General features: G+C 53.9%; 2 protein-coding genes across 2 annotated transcripts in view; both read left to right on the top strand.

Annotated features, from left to right (window-relative positions):
- The window catches only part of CUNH16orf74 (chromosome unknown C16orf74 homolog), a 29548-nt gene extending 22045 nt beyond the window's left edge, over positions 1-7503 (top strand). Inside the window, exons 2-3 of the mRNA XM_032284607.1 lie at positions 4182-4325; positions 6952-7503. Of these exons, the coding sequence (XP_032140498.1) occupies positions 4182-4325; positions 6952-7010 (203 nt within the window). The 3' untranslated portion in view covers positions 7011-7503. The remainder of the gene's footprint in view (positions 1-4181; positions 4326-6951) is intronic.
- Positions 7504-20390: 12887 nt separating this feature from the next.
- The window catches only part of GINS2 (GINS complex subunit 2), a 16007-nt gene continuing 13782 nt past the window's right edge, over positions 20391-22615 (top strand). The window contains exons 1-2 of the mRNA XM_032284606.1: positions 20391-20579; positions 21808-21922. Of these exons, the coding sequence (XP_032140497.1) occupies positions 20490-20579; positions 21808-21922 (205 nt within the window). The 5' untranslated portion in view covers positions 20391-20489. The remainder of the gene's footprint in view (positions 20580-21807; positions 21923-22615) is intronic.

Raw genomic sequence — 22615 nt, 5'->3', positions numbered from 1 at the left:
CTCGTCATGGTCACCTCACTCCGGCCGTGTGTGCCAGGGACCGTGGCGGTCTCTCCCCAGCCCAGGGAGGCGGCTGATTCACCCACCAACACCCTCAGCTTGTCCATGAAAACAAGAAGTCTGTGAAGAGTTAGACTCACCGCCATGTGGAGGGGTACACAAGACCACCTACCCTTCTGCCGCCAGCTGCAAGTTTGGGGGTTCCCCAAAACACCCTCATGTTTGCTCATTTGCTGAAAGGACTCACAGAACTCACTGGAGGCTTTGATTCTTGGTTATGGCTCATTCCAGGGAAGGGACCAGATCAAACAGGAAAGGGAAGGTGCTCACGGGGCAGATCCCAGGAGGCCCCAGGCACAGGCTCATGCCAGCCCTCCCCATGGAGCTGTGGACAGCGCCCACTCTTCCCGCCGATGACGATGGTGCATGATGGCACAGAGCATCGCCAGGCGGGAAGCCCCTGGCCTCAGTGGCTACAGTTCTTAAGGGGCATTATGGGCTGAACTATGTCTCCCAAAAATTCCTAAGTAATCCTCCTGGCCTCCAGGGCCTCGGAATGTGACCTTGTTGGGAGTAGTGTCTTTGCTAAGACGAGGTCATTTCAGTAGTGTGAGCTCCTAATACAAAAGGACGGGTGTCCTTATCGAAAGGGGAAACCTGGGCTGGGCTTGGTGGCTCATGCTTATAATTTCAGCACTTTGGGAGGCCGAGGCAGGCGGATCACCTGACGTCAGGAGTTCGAGACCAGCCTGGCCAACACAGTGAAACCCTGTCTCTACTAAAAATGTAAAAATTAGCTGGGCGTGGTGGCACATGCCTGTAATCACACCTACTCGGGAGGCTGAGGCAGGAGAATTGCTTGAACCCAAGAGGTGGAGGTTGCAGTGAGCCAAGATCATCCCGCTGTACTCCAGCCTGGGCGACAGAGTGAGATCCATCTAAAAAATGAAAAGGAGAAATCTGGACAGAGACAGGACACGGAGAAACAGTGTTGAGGTGAGAGGCAGAGATGGGCGATGCTTCTACAAGCCTAGGAACGCCACATTGTCAGCAGCCACCAGAAGCCGGGACAGGGCCTGGAACAGCCTCCCTTGCAGCCTCCAGAGGCTCCAGTCCTGCCGACACCCAGATCTGGAACTTCTGGCCTCCAGATCTGTCAGACAATGAATGTCCGTTGTTCCAGCCCCCCAGTTGATGGTGCTTTGCTGTGGCAACCCCAGGAGACGAAGGCACCTCTGGAGGCTGATTGATTGCTCACTGGGAGCTCAGGCTGCAGGCTGCCGTCTCTCTGGGCATGACCCAGGGCCCCCACCATCAATCACATCTTTGGACGCCCAGTGTAACCAAGGCCCCTGGCAAACAAAGACTCTCCTATCAGGCAGAATACTCCAAGGGCTGAGAGAGCACCTCCCAGAAACTGCGGACAGATATCAGACCTCTTTTTAGGCAAGGTTAAATTCTTTTTCTTTTATTTTTTCTTTTTTGAGATGGAGTTTCGCTCTCATCACCCAGGCTGGGGTGCAGTGGCACGATCTCGGCTCACTGCAACCTCTGTCTCCCGGGTTCAAGTGATTCTCCTGCCTCAGCCCACCCAGTAGCTGGGATTACAGCCACCCACCACCGTGCCCAGCTAATTTTTTGTATTTTTAGTAGAGATGGGGTTTCACCATTTTGGCCAGGCTGGTCTTGAACTCCTGATTTCAGAGGATCCACCCGCCTCGGCCTCCCAAAGTGCTGGGATGACAGGCGTGAGACACCATCCTGGGCCAGATTCTTTACTACGCAAAGGGCCCAGAGAGGAGGTGCAGTGCACCCAAGGTCACACAGGTGGTGGCCTGATTCCAAAGTCAGTGTGCCTGCTGTCTTCAGTTTTTCTGAGCCTACAGCCTTGGTCAAGGGGCAGGTGAACCAAGAGTTTGGCCTGAATGGCATGGCTTCAGGTCCCCTAGGTGCACATGCTTTTTGTGGATTCAAACAGACTGTCCCGGACAGCCCAGGGGTAACCTGCCCCTCAGAGGAACACCCTTTTGGTGAACAAAGGTAGCCCTGAGAAGCCCCCTTTGATTTCCCCACAGCCAGGTATGAGATTCCCACTATGCACCTGCCATCCCTTCCTCCCAAGGTCGGGGAAAGATTTGCTGACTCTGTCAGTAATCTATCACTGCTTAACAAGCTATGCCAAAACTTTGCAGCTTCAACATCAAACTTATATTGTCTCAGAGTTTCTGTGGGTCAGGAATTGAGGAGTGGCTTAGCTGCACGGTTCTGGCTCAGGGTCAATCATGATGTTACATCAGGATGTCAGCCAGGGCTGTAGTCTCATCTGACGGCTGGACTGTGGCTGGAGGCTCCGCTGCTGAGGCGGCTCCCTCATGGCTGTTGGCTAGAGGTCTTAATTCCTCACCCACATGGGCTTCTGCATAGGCCGCTTGAGCATCCTCATAACGTGGCGGCTGGCTTCCCCAAGAGCAAGTGGTCTAAGAGAGAGCAAGAAGGAAGCTGCAGTGTCTTGTGTACCATCACCTTGGAAGTCACGCACCATCATGTCTGTCCTATTTTGTTTCTTGGAAGCAAGTCACTAAGTTCATGTTACACTCCACCTCTTGGGGCCGTATTTTAGAACCCCCACACTGACCCTACAATGGTCACTTAGGAACATTGTCCTGATGGTGGTCAAGGGAGAACATCAGGAAAAATAGGTCCCCCCCAACCCCTTATTACTCAGCGCCTGTCAGTCAGGGACTCTAATGCTTGAGCTAATTTAATCCTAGCCTGGCACTGTTTGGGGCAAAACCAAGGTGATGGGGTATAGAGACAAAGATTGTAACACGTGGCTTAATGGTGCCTGATGGTTTTGGTTGCATTTAAATTTTATTTTATTATTTTTTTTTTTGAGATGGAGTCTCACTCCGTCACCAGGCTGGAGTGCACTGGTGTGATCTCAGCTCAGTACAACCTCTGCCTCCCCGTTCAAGCGATTCTCCTGCCTCAGCCTCCCGAGTAGCTGGGACTACAGGTGTCCACCAACATGCCTGGCTAATTTTTGGATTTTTAGTAGAGATGGTGTTTCACCATGTTGGCCAGGATGTTCTCAATCTCTTGACCTCGCGATCCACCCACCCTGGCCTCCCAAAGTGCTGGGATTACAGGTGTGAGCCACTTCGCCTGCCCCCCCTTTTTTTTAAATTAAGACAGAGTCTCACTCTGTCACCTAGGCTGAGGTGAGCAATCTCAGCTCACTGCAACCTCTGCCTCCCGGGTTCAAGCGATTCTCTTCCTGCTTCAGCCTCCCGAGTAGCTGGGACTACAGACAGGTGTGCACCACCACACCCGGCTAATTTTTGTGTTTTTCGTAGAGGCTGGACTTCACCATGTTGGTGAAGCCGGTCTCCTACTCCTGACCTGGGTGATCCACCCAGCTCGGCCTCCCAAAGTGCTGGATTACAGGTGTGAACCACCACTCCTGGCCAGCATTTAGAATGTAAAGCACTCCTACTTACTCTGTCATGAGCATGTCCTAGGCTCAAGGGAAACACAGGTGAATGAAATAGTGACTATCCTCCTGGTGTTCATAGCAAAGAGCGACAGAAATGAAAAAAAAAAAAAAAACAAAGTAATTCATTGATGAATGAGTGAGTGCGGATGCGCGAAAGAGGGAGCCGCAGATCTGCTGGGATGCCTTTCCCAAGGAAGAGCCTGTTGCACTGGGCTTTGAAGGATAAGTAGGAGCTTAGCTTGTTACTCTGGCAGAGAAAGAAAGAGCGTCCCAGGCCAGGGGAACAGAATATGCAAAGGCACGAAGGGGCCCAGGGAGCCCGGGGAGTCAGGGGAAGTATGAGAGCTTTGGAGTGTAGGGGCTGGTGGCCAGGAGTGAGGCTGGAACTGGCTGGGCCACATGGCGAAGGCCGAAAACTGGCCCCAGTGGCTGACTAGCCTGTGAGCAGCATTTCCCAAAATCTGTTTCCCAACTCATGGTTCTGTGAGATGTGATGGGGGCTCAGTTAGCATTTCTGAGACTCGGGTTTTCATCTGTGAGGCAGGGACAGCGGCGCCCTTTGCTGTGAGGCGTCGGGACTCAAGTGATGGTGAATGGGGGGGCAGCCCACGGTTCCCGGCGGCCACTGATCCTGTCTCTCTGTCGTGTGTGTACGTGCATGTGTGCTCCACGCCTGGCTTCTCAGGCTTTAAAATGTGTGTCAGCAGCAGCAGCAGCAGCCATGACGAGGCCCCCGTCCTGAACGACAAGAACCTGGACGTGCCCGACATCATCATCACGCCCCCCACCCCCACAGGCATGATGCTGCCCAGGGACTCGGAGAACTCAGGTGAGGCCGCCCCCTGTGCCATCAAGCCGGGTCGGGTCTGGGGGCCCGGCAGAGACAGCTCTCAGGGACGTGTTTCTGGGCCACGGGGCTGAGCCTGCACCCTCACCTCCCCCGGGTTCATTAACCATTTACGGTCAGACCTGTGTACACTGCACCGTGAGCCCCCCATGAAGGCGCCAGCCTCAGCACAATGTGGTGTGTTAAGTAATTAGTAGACAGCCCCTGCCAGCCAATTGATGGATGGAGCCAGGCTGGCCCGCCACGCCTCAGCTCCTGCCAGCCAAGGTAATTGATGGATGCTCCTTCCCCTGCCAGCGGGAGGACCACTGCTCCATCTTGTTGGCCGCTGCCATCTGGCTGGACAGGACAGACTTGGAAACACAGCCCATGCCCATGCCAGGGCTGGGGCTGGACCCTGGGCCTTCCAGATGCAGCTCACTGCTGGGAATGGGGAGGAAGTGGAGTTCTTCCCAGTGAGAGGGTGAGGAGGTGGGAGACAGAGCCCCAAATCGGCACTCCACCTGCCCCTCTGGAGCTAGTGGGACTTGTTGACGTGGTCATTGAGGAGAGATTTATTGAGCTGGGCCTATGCCAGGTGTTAAGGCTGCTGCTGTGAATAGGAATAGCAACAATGGTGATACCAGCTCACGGTAGGTAGCGCTGTACTGAGCGTAATGAATGGATTTTCTTTTTTGTTTGTTTGTTTGAGACAGAGTCTGACCCTGTCACCCAGGCTGGACTGCAGTGATGCTGTCTCGGCTCACTGCAGCTTCCAGCCTCCACCTCCTGGGTTCAGGCGATTCTCTTGTCTCAGCCTCCCCAGTAGCTAAGATGGCAGACATGTGCCACCATGCCCAGCTAAGTTTTTTGTATTTTCAGTAGAGTCAGGGGTTTCTCCATGTCGGTCAGGCTGGTCTCCAACTCCCGGCCTCAGGTGATTCACTTGCCTCAGCCTCCCAAACTGCTGGGATTACAGGCATGAGCCACTGTGCCTGGGCTATTTTTATTTATTTTTTGAGATGGAGTTTGGGTCTGTTGCCCAGGCTGAAGTGCAGTGGCGTGGTCTTGGCTCACTGCAACTTCCGCCTCCCGTGTTCAAGTGATTCTCCTGCCTCAGCCTCCTGAGTAGCTGGGATTACAGGCACCCACCACCATGCCTGGCCAATTTTTGTATTTTAGTAGAAATGGGGTTTCACCATGTTGGCCGGGCTGGTCTCAAACTCCTGACCTGAGGTGATCCACCCACCTGGGCTTCGCAAAGTGCTGGGATTACAGGCGTGAGCCGCTGTGCCCAGCCACACCCCCCTTTTAGAAATGGGTAAACTGAGGCTCTGAGAGGTTGAGACACTTGCCATACCGCTGGTCGGTGGTGCAGCAGGGATGCAGCCCCAGGCTATGTGATCTGTGCTTTGCCCCACGGCCCCCAGACCAGATGCTCTCCCCAAAAGTGGCACCAATCAGCTGATAGCCATTGGGACGTGGCTCCTGCTGGACCCGTGCAGGGCACAAGGCACCCATGAGGCTTGTGTGGGGTGTGTGGAAGGCTGTCTGGGAGGGGGACTCCATAGACCCTTCCAGATGTTCTGAGTTTGGGTCTCCGCTTGCCCAGCGGAGCGAGTGACTGGGAGAAAGCTGTCAGGGCCCCTGGGCAGGGCCAGTGCAGGTGCTGTGGTGGCTGCAGTGGGGCACATTCCTCGGTGACCTTTCCGAGTGCATGGCACTGGCTAAATGCTTTTCATAAATATCATTGAATTCTCATTCCAACCGTGAGGTTGTGAGGACCACCCTTATCTCTAGTATAGAAATGGGGAAACAAGCCAGGCTCCATGATTCACGCCTATAATCCCAGCACTTTGGGAGGTCGAGGCGGGCAGATCACCTGAGGTCGGGAGTTCAAGAGCAGCCTAACCAACATGGAGAAACCCTGTCTCTACTGAAAATACAAAACATTAGCCAGGTGTGCTGGTGGGCACCTGCAATCCCAGCTACTCTGGAGGCTGAGGCAGGAGAATCGCTTGAACACAGGAGGTGGAGGTTACAGTGAGCCGAGATGGCACCACTGCACTCCAGCCTGGGCAACAAGAGTGAAAACCCATCTCAAAAAAAGGAAAAGAAATGGGGAAACAAACAGGTCCAGAGAGGGACAGTGCCCCACCCAGGGGCACACAGCATGGTGGGAGAAGAGCTGGGCTCCTGCTGCAGTTCTCCTCCTGCACCGCAGTGGTGTCTAATCAGAGAGCCAAGTGTAGGGGGACAGAGGCCCAGTCCTTAGCTCAGCTGCCACGGTCCCTTCCCTCTCTGAGCCTGTGTCCTCACCTATAAAGTGGGATCATACCGTCTTCCCTGCTCCCAGGACCAGTGTGGGCACAGCAGAGACACAGGGTTACTCTCTAAGGTCCAAGCCCCAGGGAGGTTCCTGAACCCTGAGAGGGGGTTCTCTTAAATTTAAGCATCTCCAGGGTCTGATTCACCCAGAAGGATCCACCACCACTGGGTCCCGTCTCAGCCTCTGGCAGCACCAGAAAACAAGAACGCCCAGAGGCCCCTGCCCTGCAGCTCCCAGGGAAGTGGGCCTGGGTGTGGTGGGGGCAGGGTGCATCCAGGTATCCATCCCTCTTTCTCCTAGTCTGGCTGGATGAGACAGGGTCATGCCCGGATGATGGCGAAATCGACCCAGAAGCCTGAGGCGGTGTCATCGAATTGTCTGGTGGACTCTTGCTCCAGCGTCCTGGCTTCAGGTGTCCGGGGGTGTGGCTGCCTGGGGAAGGTGGGCTGAGCACCCTGGATGGAACAGAGCAAATCCTGGCTGCCGCTCAGAAAGACGTGCCAGGACCAGCGAGGAATCCGGCCTGCCTGCTTCCACAACAGGGTTTCCCAGGCCCCGCTGAGTGGACGCACCTCTGACGCCTCCAGGCTCTTGCCGACTCTGGCCCGGTAAGAGAGAGTGCCATGGTCCTGGCTGTCGGGGTCCCAGGGAAAAGTTTTTTTCTGGACGAACACACCCTCCCAGTCCCCTGGGCCGGGCAAACATGGGCCTCTGCCATCAACACAAACAAGAACTTCTTGCAGGTGGAGTGGCTGTTTTTTATGTGTTATTTTACAGATATGGAAACAGTCCAAAAGGGGATTTATAATTTCTTTTTTGCATTATAAATAAAGATCCTCTGTAACAAATGGTGAATCCTTTTTTTTTTTTTTTTTTTTTTTCATGGACTTTCCCTCTTGTCTCCCAGGCTGGAGTGCAGTGGCCTGAACTCGGCTCATCGCAATGTCTGCCTCCCGGGGTTCATGTGATTGTTTTGCCTAAGCCCCCTCAGTAGCTGGAATTACAGGCAGGAGCCACCACACCCAGCTTATTTTTGCATTTTTAGTAGAGACGGGGTTTCACCATGTTGGCCAGGCTAGTCTCGAACTGCTGACCTCAGGTGATCCGCCCACCTCAGCCTCCCAAAGTGCTGGGATTACAGGTGTGAGCCACCGCGCCTGGCCTCAAACAGTGAATCCTGCTTCTTGGGTCAGGAGGAGGCGACAGAGCACACGAGGTAGAGCGTGGGTTTAAGAGAGACACGTAACACGGAAGAGCCAGTCTGGTGTACGGGCTGCTGTGGAGGTCTTGAGCCCCTTCCTTTTTATCCTGCGTGGAGGCTTCAGCATGGCCCAGGCCTGGGCTCTGAGGTCGCATGGAGCTCGTTTGAGTCCCAGCTGTAGGATCCTGGTAATAACACATCTCTAGGGTGAGAGGCAATATTGTGTTCGTTTTTTTTTAATAACATCACATTAGTGCCAGGTGCGGTGGCTCACTCTTGTAATCCCAGCACTTCGGAAGCTGAGGCAGGAGGAGCTTGAGGCCAGGCGTTCAAGACAAGCCTGGGCAACAAACGAGGCCCTGTCTCCATCAATCCAAGTAAATACATAGTGTTCCCGCTTCCCATAGAGCACTCTGACATTGCTGTGCATGTGTGTGTCGTGTGTGTGTGCATGAGTGGGTGTGTGCATGTGTGTGTGCACGTGTATGCATGTGTACGTGTGTGGCTGTACATGTATGTTTGCATGTGTTGCGTGTGCATGTGTGTGCATGTATGATGTGTGTATATAGGTGCAGGTGTGTATATGTGGGTGTGTGTGCAAGTATGTATGTGTGGTGTGTGTGCATCTGTGTGTGTGTATATATGTATGTGTGATGTGTGTATGCATCTGTATGTGGGCGTGTGTGTAGGTCTGTGTGCATGTGTGATTGTGTGTGTCTGTGTGTGCATGAGTGTGGGTGTGTGTGCATGCAAGTGTGTGTGATGTGTGTATGCATCTGTGTATGTGAGAGTGGGTGTGTACATGTGTGGTGTGTGTGTGTGTGTCCGTGTGTGTATGCATGAGTTTGTGTGTGTCTGTGGGGGTGTGTGCATGTGTGTGTATGTGGGTGCCTGTGTATGTGCATGTGTGCATGTGTTTGTGTGGCGTGTATTCATTTTCTGTGGCGTCTCCTGAGTTTGGTTTTTCTTGTGTCTCAGGGTCCCCAGAGCAAGGCCTGAGCCGAGGCTTTGGGCATAAGGGGTAGATTTGGAGGCGGTCCCAGGACACACAGGTAGGGGAGTTGGGAAGGGCAGTTCAGGGGTCCCCAAGACCACCCCCAGGTCTAATCATCCACCGGAAGAACTGAGAAAAGCCGTGTGCATCTTGGTGATGGCTTATGATGGCAAGTAGATACAGGTTAAAATCAGCAGAGAGCAGGAGACCCCAGGATAGGACAGGCGCAGGCTCCCGGCCATCCTCTGACCGCCGAGTTGCAGAGAGCGGGCAAGTGGTAACTTCTGACCACGATGTGGGACCACACGCACAGAGCATCGCCAACCAGGGACACCTCGAACCTCAGTGTCCAGAGGCTTCATCAGGGCTCAGCCAACACTCTGCTGTTGCTCCTTGAAATTCTCAATCAGGGTCCAGCATGGTGGCTCATGCCTGCAATTCCAGGGCTTTGGGAGGCCAGGGTGGGTGGATCACTTGAGCCCATGAGTTCAAGAGCAGTCTGGGCAACACAGAGTCCCATCTCTTCTAAACTTTTTTTTTTCTGAGAACCTCGCTCTGTCACCAGGCTGGAGTGCAATGGTGTTGTCCTGGCTCACTGTAGCCTCTGCCTCCTGGGTTCAAGTGATTCTCCTGCCTCAGCCTTCCAAGTAGCTGTGATTACAGGCACATGCCACTACACATGACTAATTTTTGTTTTTTGATGTGGCGGTGGCATTACAGCCATCTGAGGGCCTCTGCCTACCATCCCCCTCAGCCCATCCTCCTTAGAGGTTCACACATGCTGGAGGAACCGGTCCACACCCTGGGAAATGGGAAATCTTTTTCGCAGCCTGGCAGTGGCATTGCAGCTGCTAAGCCACCACCCCATCCTGCCTCAGTGTTTTTGTTTGTTTTTGTTTCTGAGATGGCATCTCACTCTGTCACCCAGGCTGGAGTGCAGTGGCACAATCTCCGCTGACTGCAGCCTCCGCCTCCTGGGTTCAAGCGATCCTCCTGCCTCAGCCTCCAAGTAGCTAGGTTACAGGCGCTCCCCTCCCCACCACACCCAACTAATTTTTGTATTTTTAGTAGAGAAAGCGTTTCACCATGTTGGCCAGCCCAGTTTGAACTCCTGATCTCAAGCAATCTGTCCGCCTCGGCCTCCCAAAGCGCTGGTGTGACCTGCTGCACTGCCTCCCGTTTTTAAACTTCTGTATTAAGGTATTACCCGTACAATTAAGTATACCCCAACAACAGCATGCAGTCGGGTGTGTGTGCGTGTCCACCATGAAAGCACCTCCCTGATCGAGAGAGGACGTCGCTGTGACCCTGGCCACAGGCTTCCCTGGGCCCTTGGAGAGGTCATTGCTGTCCCCATCCCTGGCCATGGGTTCCTCTGTGCTGTTCTCGCCCTTCATGTACGTGGAATCTTCTTACGGTGGACCGCCTTTAGCTGAGTAACTGTTGTAGTCTGTTCCTGCTGCCACAGAAATACCTTAGGCTGGGTAATTTATAGACAATAAACTGTATGGCTCACAGTCTTGGAGGCAAGGAGTCCAGAAGCAAGGTGTCAGCAGATGTGGAGTCAAGTGAGGGCCTGTTTTCTGCCTGAAAAGAGGGTGCTTTTGTACCACGTCCTTGCCCGGTGGAAGGGGTGAGGCAGCTCACCTTACTTTCCACCGTCCTGACTTAATCACCCTTCTCAAGGCCTCAGCTCTTAATTCTGTCTCACTGGGGCTGGGCACTGTAACTCACACCTGTAGACCCAGCACTTTGGGAGGTGGAAGCAGGAGGCTCACTTGAACTCAGGAGGCGGTCGAGACCAGCCTGGGCAACACGACGAAACCCCGTCCCTACCAAAAACATAAAAAATTAGCCAGGTGTGGTGGCACGAACCTGTAATCCCAGCTACTGAGGAGGCTGAGGCAGGAGAATCACTTGAACCCAAGAGGCAGAGATTACAGTGAGTCGAAATCATGCCACTGCACTCCAGCCTGGGCGACAGAGTGAGACTCTAGAAAGGAGAGAGAGAGAGAGAGACAGATAGACCAGAGAGAGCGAGAGAGAGAGAGAGAGAGAGAGAGAGAGCAGCTGAGAAGTGTATGTCATCTGGGGCTAGAAGATCCACTTCCAAGATGGCACATCCACATGGTGAAGCACCTGCCATGTGGCTGCCAACCTGGGTCTGGGCTCTTGTTTTTCTCCGCAAGAACTTCTCCCTGGGCAGCTTGGGCTTCCTCACAGCATGGCAGCCGACATCCAAGTAAGAACATCTCCAGACAACCAGGTAGAAGCTGTATCGCCTGTGAAGACCCAGTCTCTGAAGTCACATCACATCCCTTCTGCGGTAGTCATGGGCATCCTAGATTAAAAAGGAGGGAACATAGGCACCACCTCCTGATGGGAACAATGTCAAAGGCATAAATAGAGCACAGGTTGAGTGAGGTGGCTTCTGCCTGTAATCCCAGTGCTTTGGGAAGCCCAGGGAGGAGGATCACTTGAGGCCAGGAGTTTGAGACCAGCCTGGGCAATGTAGTGAGATCCTGTCATTACCAAGATAAAAAATAAGCCAGGTGTGGTGGCTCATGCATGTAATCCTGGCACTTTGGGAGGCTGAGGTGGGCGGATCACCTGAGGTCAGGAATTAGAGGCCAGCCTGACCCACATGGAGAAACCCTGTCTCTCCTTAAAATACAAAATTAGCCAGGCATGGTGGTGCATGCCTGTAACCCCAGCTACTCAGAAGGCTGAGGCAGGAGAATTGCTTGAACCCTGGAGGTGGAGGTTGCAATGAGCCAAGATTGCATCATTGCACTGCAGCCTGGGCAACAAGAGCAAAACTGCATCTCAAAAAAAGAAAAGAAAAGAAAAATACAAATAAACTCGGTGTGGTAGTGTGCACCGGTAGTCCCAGCAGCCGGAGGCGGCGGTAAGCTGTGATCACACCGCTGCACTCCAGCCTGAGTTACAGAGCATTAAGACCGTGTCTCTAAAAAAAAAGGGGAGGAGGAGGAGGATGGGGAGGAGGAAAGAAGAAGAAGAACAAGAAAAAGAAGAAGAAGAAAAGAGAAGAACAAGAGGAAGAAGAAGGAAAGGAGGAGGAGGAAGAGAAAAAAGAAGGCGGAGGAGGAAGAGAAGGGGGAGGAGGAGGAGGAGAAAATGTGGGATGGGAGATGTTGTGGCCCCATTTGGAATCACAACCTGCCACCGGTTCAGGCAGTTCTTGTCCCTGGAATGCCTTTGCCCCTAGTCCCAGTATCTCTGCAAGATCCAGTTCCATAGAAGCCTGGTGCCCCTCTGTGCCAGGCCCTGCCAGCAGGAAGCCTTGCTGCCCTCCAGCTCCCACTGCAGGTGTTCCCTCCCTCCCCTGTGAGCAGGATGCCCTTCCGGTGTTTCTCAGTCACTAATGTTCAGGAAATCACAGGAACAGGTGCCTTGTCCCTGGGGCTGAGGGCCTAAGGTTCAGCAAGTCGCCAACATCCCAGTAACCCCTGCCACTGGCTCTAATAAATAAATTTTGCAAAGGTACTGACTTAGTCTCACTCTTTGGTGTATTCCCAGCACACCTCTATCATAGGTGCTAATGTATTTATTTAGTTTTTGGTTTTTGTTTTGTTTTGTGTTTTGGAAACAAGGTCTTACTGTCACCCAGGCTGAAGTGCAGTAGTGTGATCAAACTCTGGGGCTCAAGCAATTATCCTGCCTCGGCCACCCAAAGCACTGGGATTACAGGTGTGCACCACTGTGCCTGGCCCTTTTTTTTTTTTTTTTTTTTTGACAGAGTCTCCCTCTGTCACCCAGGCTGGAGTGCAATGGCATGATCTCGGCTCACTGCAACCTCCCCCTCCCGGGTTCAAGTGGCTTTCCTGCCTCAGCCCCCTGAGGAGCTGGGATTACAGGCACTCACCACCACACCCAGCTAATTGTTGCTTCTTCAGTAGAGACGGGGTTTCACCATGCTGGCCAGGATGGTCTCACTCTCTTGACCTCGTGATCCACCCGCCATGACCTCCCAAAGTGCTGGGATTACAGGCGTGAGCCACCGCGCCCGGTCCAGCCTTTATTTAACCTTCATATTGCCTGCTATGTAGCAGGCACTGTTCCTAACACTTTACACGTATTTTAACTCACAGTATTCTCATGGAAATCCTGAGAGAGTGTGTATTAGTCAGTTTTCTTTTTGCTGTGGTGTTGCTGTGTAACAAACAACCCCACCCCTCTGTCCCCCACCAGCAAACTCAGTGGGTTAGAACAGAGCACTGATTCCTCACTCTCAGCTCTGTGGGTTGGCCATGACCTTGCCATGTGCCTGTGAGGCGCTGGGCTTTATCAGCTGCAGCCGGACTCTGATTTCCTTCAAGTGTCCTCTCACTTAGGCACCAACCAGAGTATGTTCATTCACTCAGTGGGTGGCAGAGGCACAGAGCACAGGCAGAGCCAATGCCTTCGCAGCTTCTGCTTGTGACACGTGGCCACATTCCCTCAGCCAAGCAAGTGACACGGCCAAGCCCAACACAGAGCCGGGAAGTTTCCCGGCACCAGGAAGGGACAGAGAATTCTCCTCGAGAGCAGGAAGGGTGAGTGGGAAACAGTCTCTAATCTCCCACAGGTCGGTGCTCTGATTACCCCCATTTTACAGATGGGGGACTTCAGGCGTGTAGGAGTGACATCACTGGCCCAAGGTTATCTGAAGTAAGTGGCAGAGGTGGGATTCAAACCTGAGCCTGTGGTTTTACCCCCCAGGGATCTGCTTCTCTTGCTCTTGTTGACTGCCCAGGCTAATCGCGGCCCGCTTCCTTCTGGCTTCTCAGAGCCCCTTCTGTCCGCCTAGAAGGCAGACCAGACCGCCTGCCCCTCCTCTTGAATCCAGGGGCCACTGGGTCTCAGGGTAGCAAGGAACCTCACACCTTCCTGAATACTGCTCAGCGGCCTGCCATGGCTGGTCACCTGCTTCTGCCTACATTTCTGGGGCCCACAGCAAGCGGGATGAGGGCTCTGGGCTGGGGACACAGGCGGGAGGGCCAGCTAGAGGCTGCAAGGGCCCAGGAGACTAGGCATGGCTTTCTCTCAGAGGCCTGGGCTGAGTTCCCTTATCTCCTCGAGGAACTGGGGCCTAAGGCATCCATAGCAATCCCCAGCTTTGGGCCTGGTGTGGCCGGAGGCCTCAGCCCTGGTCAGCATCTCTGGTGAGGTCAGAGTTTGGGAGGTGTTACCCCAAGATGAAGTCTGCTGAGTAAGGGCAGAGAGACCCTTCCTGGTGACAGCTGCCCCCCACGCTGCAGTCAACCCTGTGGCGTACCCACTGTACAGCTCCTCTGTCCCTCATGCCTCTGCCTCCCAGGAGCTCTGCCTCCTCTAGGAAGGGAGGGGCATGGCAGAGAGGGGCCTGCTCCGGGCAAGCTCTCACACAGGAAGGCATGGGAGCTAGGGGAAGGGCACCCACTGCAGCCCTGGCACCCCTCCCCTGAGCTATGAGATGGAATCTGGGGAATGGGTAGGAGCAATGGGTAGGAATGGGTAGGGTTTGGTGTCAGTCAGCTCCCTGTTGTGCTGTGTGATCCTGGAAAGTCACTCGACCTCTCTGAGCCTCTTCTTCACCTGTGAAGTGGGGATGGTAACTACCCACCTTATGGAAGCACATGAGGATTGCATGGCATCATCCACAAAGTCCACCCACCACGAGGCTTCGTAGCTGCCCAGAGGTTCCCAGTGGGACTGAGCCCTGGTTGCCAGCATTAGAAACCTGCTCACTAACCTGAACCGGCTCCTTCTCAAGGTCCCCGTCTCAACCTCCCTTCCTGGGACTGCCTTCCGAATAAACCACTTCCACTTGGATCCTGTTTGGGGACCCAGCCTCAGACGATGTTCCCATACTCCACCCATCAGCTGGATTATTGTATCAGAGCGAGTCACGGAACGCGACACACTCTGAGATTGAATTATAAGTCCTTTATTATGCCAGCGACCGAGAGGCAGCTAATGCCCAAAATTCTCCCGGCCCCTTAGAAAAGGTTAGGTGGTCTTTTAAACCCTGGTTTTGAAAGGGAGGAGGAACCTAGCTGAAGCAAATTTTTCACAACAGCAGAGTAAGCAAGAAGTTAAAAGATAAACTAGCACATGAGAAACAAAACAGTGCCAGGTGCGAGGGGTGAGGTTGTCATAAAAGACATACGACTTACAGATAACAGGGGCTCTGGGCGCGCGACAGCACCTGCATTCCCAGGCTCTGCTGGTGCCACTTAACTCGGCCTCTTATCGGCAAATGCATTCCTAGAGGTGCCCAGTGTCAGCCTGTCCCAGCTACATACTATAGTTACATACTTAATGGTGGGAAAATAACTAAAATGAAGAAGCTGAGATGGAGTGTGTCTGGCTCAAGGAGCTAAAGCCTGAACAGCTTTTAATCTGAGAGAGAGTTAGTTTTCGCTGGCAAAAAGCAGGTTATCACAGGATGATCTCAAGCAAGTCACTTGGCCTCTCTGAGCCTCAGTTTCCTTAATCTTCAAATGGAGACAGTAACCAGGCTGTGCAGAAGATGATGTGACTGAACGCACACAAGGAACCGGAAATGCTAGCACCAGCGCCGATGTTTGCACAGCTGTGTTGGAGAAGAGCAAGGCTGGTTCGTGTGTCACAGTTGCTGGGGTGTTGGGTTCTCAGTGAACTGGACACTTCATCAAAGGCCAGGATGCTCTGTAAGTGGGGTGGGTGCCTCTTTGGAGCAAGTCCAGAGTGAGGGTTTATGTTGAACACATCCCTCCCCTATTTTTTTCTTTTTGTGATGGAGTATCTCTGTCACCCAGGCTGGAGTGCAGTGGCGTGATCTCGGCTCACTGCAACCTCCGCCTCCAGGGTTCAAGTGATTCTCCTGCCTCAGCCTCCTGAGTAGCTGGGACTACAGGTGCGCACCCCCGTGCCTGACTAGTTTTTGTATTTTTAGTAGAGGCAGGGTTTCACCATGTTGGTCAGGCTGGTTTCCAACTCCTGACCTTGTGATCTGCCTGCCCTGGCCTCCCAAAGTGCTGGGATTACAGGTGTGAGCCCTTGCGCCTGGTTCCCTGTTCTTATTTTTTGTCTGTTTTTCTTTAAATACATCCTGGGGGAATGGTTCCTAACGTCTGCAGTTTATTTTTCGTTTATTTCTAATGCCAAAGCCAAGCATACTGATTAAAACCAACAATAAAAAAGCTTTGTGAATGGCCCCTGAAGTGTGTGTTGGGGGAGCGCGGGGCCACAGTAAATGGCAAATGAAGGGGAAATAGACAGAAATTAACAGCACCGGCTGCGGGCAAAGCCCGTTAACCCTAACCCTGGTGTGTCGGGGGACGGTTCCTGGGTTCCAAGACATGAGGGAACGTTCTGGTCTTGAAACCTGGGATTCATGTTGTATTCCTCCAGGAAGGGAGTTTGGGAGGGAGAAAAGTGTGAAAACAGATGGAAATGTAATTTTTTAATGACAGCAGCAGATGGCAAAAAGACACAAGAGTGTATTCACACCATGTCGGAGCCATTTGAGAACGCCTGGCCCAGCCATAATGTGCACGGCGGGGCTGTCATGACGGCTCCCCGGCCGAACCCAGGAGCCGGCGCGCTGCAGGCAGGAACATGCGGGTCCCCCAAGGAGGCGTGGGACGAGCTGCCAGGCTATGCAGAGCTACAGGTAGATGGGGAAATACCTGTGGCCACCCGGGTTGGATCTGGGAGCTTCCCTGTGCCTGGCTCCTCTGGGCAGAGTGTAGATGGTCCATGGGCTCTAGATTCAGACAGACCCGGCTCTTTAGCGCCTTGGCTGCTCCGCTCACCTGCCTCCAGGTGAGTCTCCTGTGGCTACACTGCATCCTACCCTCGACTTTGTGCACCCTAAGTTCCCTTCTAGTGTATATCTAGGCTGGTCATCATGGTGTGCACCTGGAATCCCATTGCTTTGGGAGGCTGAGGCAGGAGGATGGCCTCAGCCCAGGATTTCGAGGCTGCATTGAGCTACTATCATGCCACCGGATTCCACCTGGGGATCACAGCAAGACCTGGTCTCTAAAATAAAATAGGCTGGGTGTGGTGGCTCATACCTGTAATCCCAGCACTTTGGGAAGCTGGGGTGGAAGGGGTTTGAGACCAGCAAGGGCAACAAAATGAGACTTTGTCTCTATAAAAAACTCCAAAAATGAGCTGGGTATGGTGGTGCATGCCTTTGGTCTGAGCTATACAGAAGGCTGAGGCAGGAGGATCACTTGACCCCAAGAGGTCAAGGCTGCAGTGAGCTGTGATTGCACCACTGCACTCCTGCCTAGGTGGCCGAGTGCATTTATTAATATTCTGTCTCAAAAATATTAATAAAATAGACCGGGCGCAGTGGCTCATGCCTGTAATTCCAGCACTTTGGGAGGCTGAGGTGGCCACATCACGAGGTCAGGAGATCGAGACTTTTCTGGCAAACACAGTGAAACCCCGACTCTACTAAAATACAAAAATTAGCCAGGTGTGGTGGTACACACGTGTAGTCCCAGCTGCTCCAGAGGCTGAAGCAAGAGAATTGCTTGAACCTAGGAGGCGGAGGTTGCAGTGAGCCAAGACTGAGCCACTGCACTCCAGCCTGGCGACAGAGAAAAATTGTGTGTCAAAATAATAGATAATAAATAAATAAATGAGATGGCTTGCCTTAAAGCGCTTCCCATTGCCTTCAGGGTCAAGTCCAGTTTCTTCAAAGTAGCTCACGAGAGCAGCCCCTTCAGGCTGGCCCCCACCCGTCTTTCTGGCTTTGCCAGTGGCCCCTGCCTGGTTGGGTGCTGCGCTCAGGGGGAGAGGATGGTCTTGCAGGGCTGATGAGAAACACGCTCTGCTGCTGCCTAGAGGACGAGCCACTGTCTACTGAGCACGGCTGTGCCCGACACCCCTGCGGACTTCACCAGTGTCAGTCCCTTTAAACCTTGCAACAGCTCCAGGAGAAAGTGAGGCTCAAAATAGGCCACAGGGGAAGTGATGGGGCCCAGTCCATCAGAGCTACTGCTGCTGGCCAGAAACACTGGGCCATGGGCACTAGGTGGAATCGGCCCGCAGGAGGCCACATGGTTACCCGCTCCCAGACCGAAGCACACTGAATGCCCAAGTCCCCCAGCAGGAGACGCAGAGGTGTCCACTCTCCGGCCCCCACCGCACAGTGGACGCCCCGCTTGCAAAGTCATCCCTTTCCGTTCTCAGGGTCCTGCTCCGTGCCACAGGCCTGGCTTCTTTCAGTGGAGGCAGGGCAGGAAGATGGACCCCTGAAGAGTTGTTTTCCATTCTGTGTGTCTTTTTGGCTGTGTCACTGTTTCTCTAGCCCTCTCCTCCACTCAGTGATGACACCAGCAGCTGCTACCTGCTGCTTTCCCCTAAGCTCCCCCAGGAGGCCCCAGGAGACAGGCTGAGCTCACTTTATGCCACAGTAGTGGCTCCAAACCTTGGCTGAGGAGTCTGGAAAATTCTGTTGCCCCAGCCCTGCCCCTTTGGTGCCCATTTCTTTGGTGCAGGAGGAGGCCTGGATGTGGGGCAGGTGGTTCTACTGTACAGGTAGAGCTGGGAGGGTTTTTTAAATTTTTTTCTTTTCTTTGAGATGGAGTTTCCCTCTTGTTGCCCAGGCTGGAGTACAATGGGTTGATCTTGGCTTACCGCAGCCTCTGCCTCTCAGATTCTCCAGCCTCAGCCTCCTGAGTAGATGGGATTACAGGCACGTGCCACCACACTTGGCTAATTTTGTATTTTTAGTAGAGATGGGGTTTCTCCATGTTGGTCAGGCTGGTCTCGAACTCCTGGCCTCAGGTGATCCGCCCACGTGGGCCTCCCAAAGTGCTGGGATTACAGGTGTGAGCCAGCGCACCCAACCAATATTTTATTTACTCAGTTTTTTGAGATAGAGCCTTGCTCTGTCTCCGAGGTTTGAGTGCAGTGGTGCAATTTTAGCTTACTCCAACCTCCACGTCCTAGGTTTAAGTGATTCTCCTGCCTCAGCCTCCCAAGTAACTGGGATTACAGGCACCCACCATCATGCCTGGCTAATTTTGTATTTTGGTAGAGATGGCGTTTCGCCATGTTGGCCAGGCTGGTCTTGGACTCCTGACCTCAAGTGATCCGCCGCCTCAGCCTCCCGAAGTGTTGGGAGCCACCACGCCCGGCCACCCCAGTGTTTGTTACAGTAATATTCACAATAGTCAAGATATGGAATCAACCTAAATGCCCTTCAAAAACTGAATGGAGGCCGGGCGCGGTGGCTCACGCCTGTAATCCCAACACTTTGGGAGGCCGAGGCGGGTGGATCACGAGGTCAAGAGATCAAGACCATCCTGGTCAACATGGTGAAACCCCATCTCTACTAAAAATACAAAAAATTAGCTGGGCATGGTGATACGTGCCTGTAATCCCAGCTGCTCAGGAGGCTGAGGCAGGAGAATTGCCTGAACCCAGGAGGCGGAGGTTGCGGTGAGCCGAGATCGCGCCATTGCACTCCAGCCTGGGTAACAAGAGCGAAACTCCGTCTCAAAAAAAAAACCAAAAAACTGAATGGATTAAAAATGGGGTACAAGCCAGGCGCAGTGGCTCATGCCTGTAATCCCAGCACTCTGGGAAGCCAAGACAGATGGATCATCTGAGGTCAGGAGTCTGAGACCAGCCTAGACAACATGGTGAAACTCTGTCTCTACGAAAAATACAAAAAAAAAAAAAAAAGTAGCTAGGTGTGATGGCACATGTCTGTAATCCTGGCTACTTGGGAGGCTGAGGCAGGAGAATCGCTTGAACCTGGCAGGTGGAGGTTGCAGTGAGCCAAGATTGCGCCACGGCACTCCAGCCTGCGCAACAATAGCGAGACTCTGTCTCAAATAACAAAAAAAGAAAACATTTCCCCAATAAATTTAATAATTTATTTTATGACAATAAATCAAAACCCAGAGAGGCTGGCACACATATCTGCAACTGCCTGAGCGACTTTCTATTTTGGGAGGGGCCAGGTGGCCCACAGCTCCCCCTCAGCTGCAAACACTGCAGCCTCCTCTTCCTACTTCATTTTTTTTTTTTAGACGGAGTTTAAAAATCCCATCAGCCTAGGTGATGATGCATTCTGGGCCGGGTGGGAGTTTGGGCAAATAAATGCATTTACTCTTGGCTTGGCACAAGGGCTCCCACCTGTAATCCCAGCACTTTGGGTGGTTGAGGTGGACAGATTGCTTGAGGCCAGAAGTTCAAGGCCAGTCTGAGCAACATAGGGAGATCCCAAATCCACAAAAAGTTGTTTAAAATTTAAAATAAAATAAACGCGTTTACTTTCCGCCCCACGTGGAACGGTGTTTACGGTGGGCGCCGGGCGCAGGCGACGGGACAACAAAGCTGCCGCCGGCTGCAGGAAGCCCTGAGAGCTCCAGGTGCGCGCCCACGGGCGGGGCGGGGCCTGTCACGGGCCGGGGCGGGGCCGGCGCGCAGCCTCACTCGGGTTCGCCAATCCGCGGGCTCCTAGCGGCCGTGCTCTCGGCTCCCCGCCGCCCGCCGACGGCGCCGCCGCGTTCCTATAGGCTGGCGCAGGCCGTCTTCCGGTCGGGGCGGGCTCTCGCTGTGGCGGGAAAACAGCAGCCGCGGCATCACCTCCGGGACGTAGAGGGGCCAGAAAAGCCTGTGAGGCCCCGGCTGGCTACTCGCGCCGCCATGGACGCGGCCGAGGTGGAGTTCCTGGCCGAGAAGGAGCTGGTTACCATCATCCCCAACTTCAGTCTGGACAAGATCTACCTCATCGGGGTGAGGCCCGGGCCCTCCGTGGGACGCGGGGCGGGCGCGTCCGGGGCTTCCGCCAGGCGGCCTGGGCTGGGGTCGCAGGCTCTCCCTGCTCCGTTTCCGCGGAAGCCACCGCTCGGGGCTGCGCTCGCGCACCGCGGTTGCCGCTTCTCGAATGGGGAAAACGAGGCTGTACGCAGTTGCCAGTGGCCCCGAGCGCCCGCGTTTACAGGGTTTTTGTTTGTTCGGTTTGGGTTTTGAGACCGCCTCTCTCTGTCGCCCAAGTTGGAGTGCAGCGGCGCGATCTCGGCTCACCGCAACCGCTGCCTCCCGGGTTCAAGCGATTCTCCTGCCTCGGCGTCCCGAGTAGCTGGGATGACAGGCATGCGCCGCCACACCTGGCTGATTTTTGCTTTTTTGGTAGAGATGGGGTTTCGCCATGTTGGCCAGGCTGGTCTCGAACTCCTGACCTCAGGGGATCCACCTGCTTCGGCCTCTCGCAGTGCTGGGATTCCAGGCCCGAGCCACCGCGGCCAGCTACTGTACTGTGTTTGGTAGAGATGGGGTTCTCCCTGTGTTGCCCAGCCTCGCCTGGAACTCCTGGGCCCGCCCAGGCGATCCTCCCACCTCCGACCCCCGCAGTGCTGGGATCATGGGCAAGAGTCCGCTTTGCGTTTGCTTGTTTTTGTCTTTATTTTTCGAGATGGAGTCTTGCTCTGTCGCCCAAGCCGGAGGGCAATGGTTCGATCTCAGCTGACTGCAACCTCCGCCTCCCGGGTTCAGGTGATTGTCCTGCCAAGCAGCTGAGATTACAAGCGTGAGCCACTGCACCTGCCCAGCTTTGTGTTTTAAGTAGAAAGGAGGCACCGGGGTGCTGGGAGTGCTAGGGAAGGACTACCTGCCCGCACTCACTGCCCGGGACCCAGGACGCCAACACTGGGTGTGTGAAACGTGTTCTTGAGTTGGTGGGTGCAGGCGGGAGAAGGAGACGGGAGTGTCCCCGCCCGCTCAGGGGGCCTTGGGTTTCCTCCGCGGAAGGGTCAGAAGGACTGTGCCGCGGCTCGGCTCGCAGGTGTCTCGGAGCTGCTTAGCAGGGGCTTTGTTGTGAGTCTGATAACAGCTGGGCTTTTGTTTTTATTTGCGTTTGGACTTCAGCTCCTGCAATGCCTTTCCAGTTATTTGATAACAGTGACACACGGTAATGCTTTTTGTTCTGTTTTAATCTTACTGGGAATTGTTTTACCTTTGGCAGGGGGATCTGGGGCCTTTTAACCCAGGTTTACCAGTGGAAGTGCCCCTGTGGCTGGCAATTAACCTGAAACAAAGACAGAAATGTCGGCTGCTCCCTCCGGAGTGGATGGACGTGGGTAAGGATGCGTGAGTGACGCGTGGGTGGCGGTGGGTTGGGGTCACACCCTCTCCCACGGGTGGAGACATGGGGCCTCCTTCCTAAGTCTGGGCTCCCTCTGCTCCATTATCCACTGATCAGCTGAAAAGAGTACTTCCAGATTAACCTCTCAGCAGAGTCTAACCACTGTTACTAATACCAGGTTTTGGGATTTGTGAAAATTGTAGTTTACTTTTTCAGACAGGGTCTAATTCCATCGCCCAGGCTGGAAAGCAATAGTGTAATCTGGGCTTGCCGCAGCCTTTGTCTCCTTGTTCAAGTGACCCTCACACCTCAGCCTCCCCAGTAGCTGGGACCACTGGTGTGCCCCACCACACCCTGCTAATTTTTGCGTTTTTGTAGAGACGGAGTTTTGCCATGCTGCCCAGGCTGGTCTCAAACTCCTGGGGTGAAGGGAACTGGCCGCCTTGGCAGATCTGCCGTGATTACAGGCATGAGCCACTGTGCCCAGCCTATATTTTAATCTAAGATATTTCAATGTGCTTTAAAATAAATGACCTTAAAGAAGCACTGGTTTTAAAGTTTTAAAAATAAGTATAGAAGCCGGGCGTGGTGGCTCACGCCTGTAATCCCAGCACTTTGGGAGGCCGAGGCGGGTGGATCATGAGGTCAAGAGATCGAGACCATCCTGGTCAACATGGTGAAACCCCGT

This window comes from Sapajus apella, unplaced genomic scaffold (genome assembly GCF_009761245.1).
Source record: "Sapajus apella isolate SASKATOON/1434 unplaced genomic scaffold, GSC_monkey_1.0 scaffold15, whole genome shotgun sequence".
Classification (NCBI taxonomy): domain Eukaryota; kingdom Metazoa; phylum Chordata; class Mammalia; order Primates; family Cebidae; genus Sapajus; species Sapajus apella.
The sequence above is the reverse complement of the archived record's forward strand: the minus strand, read 5'-3'. Positions and strand labels throughout refer to the sequence as shown.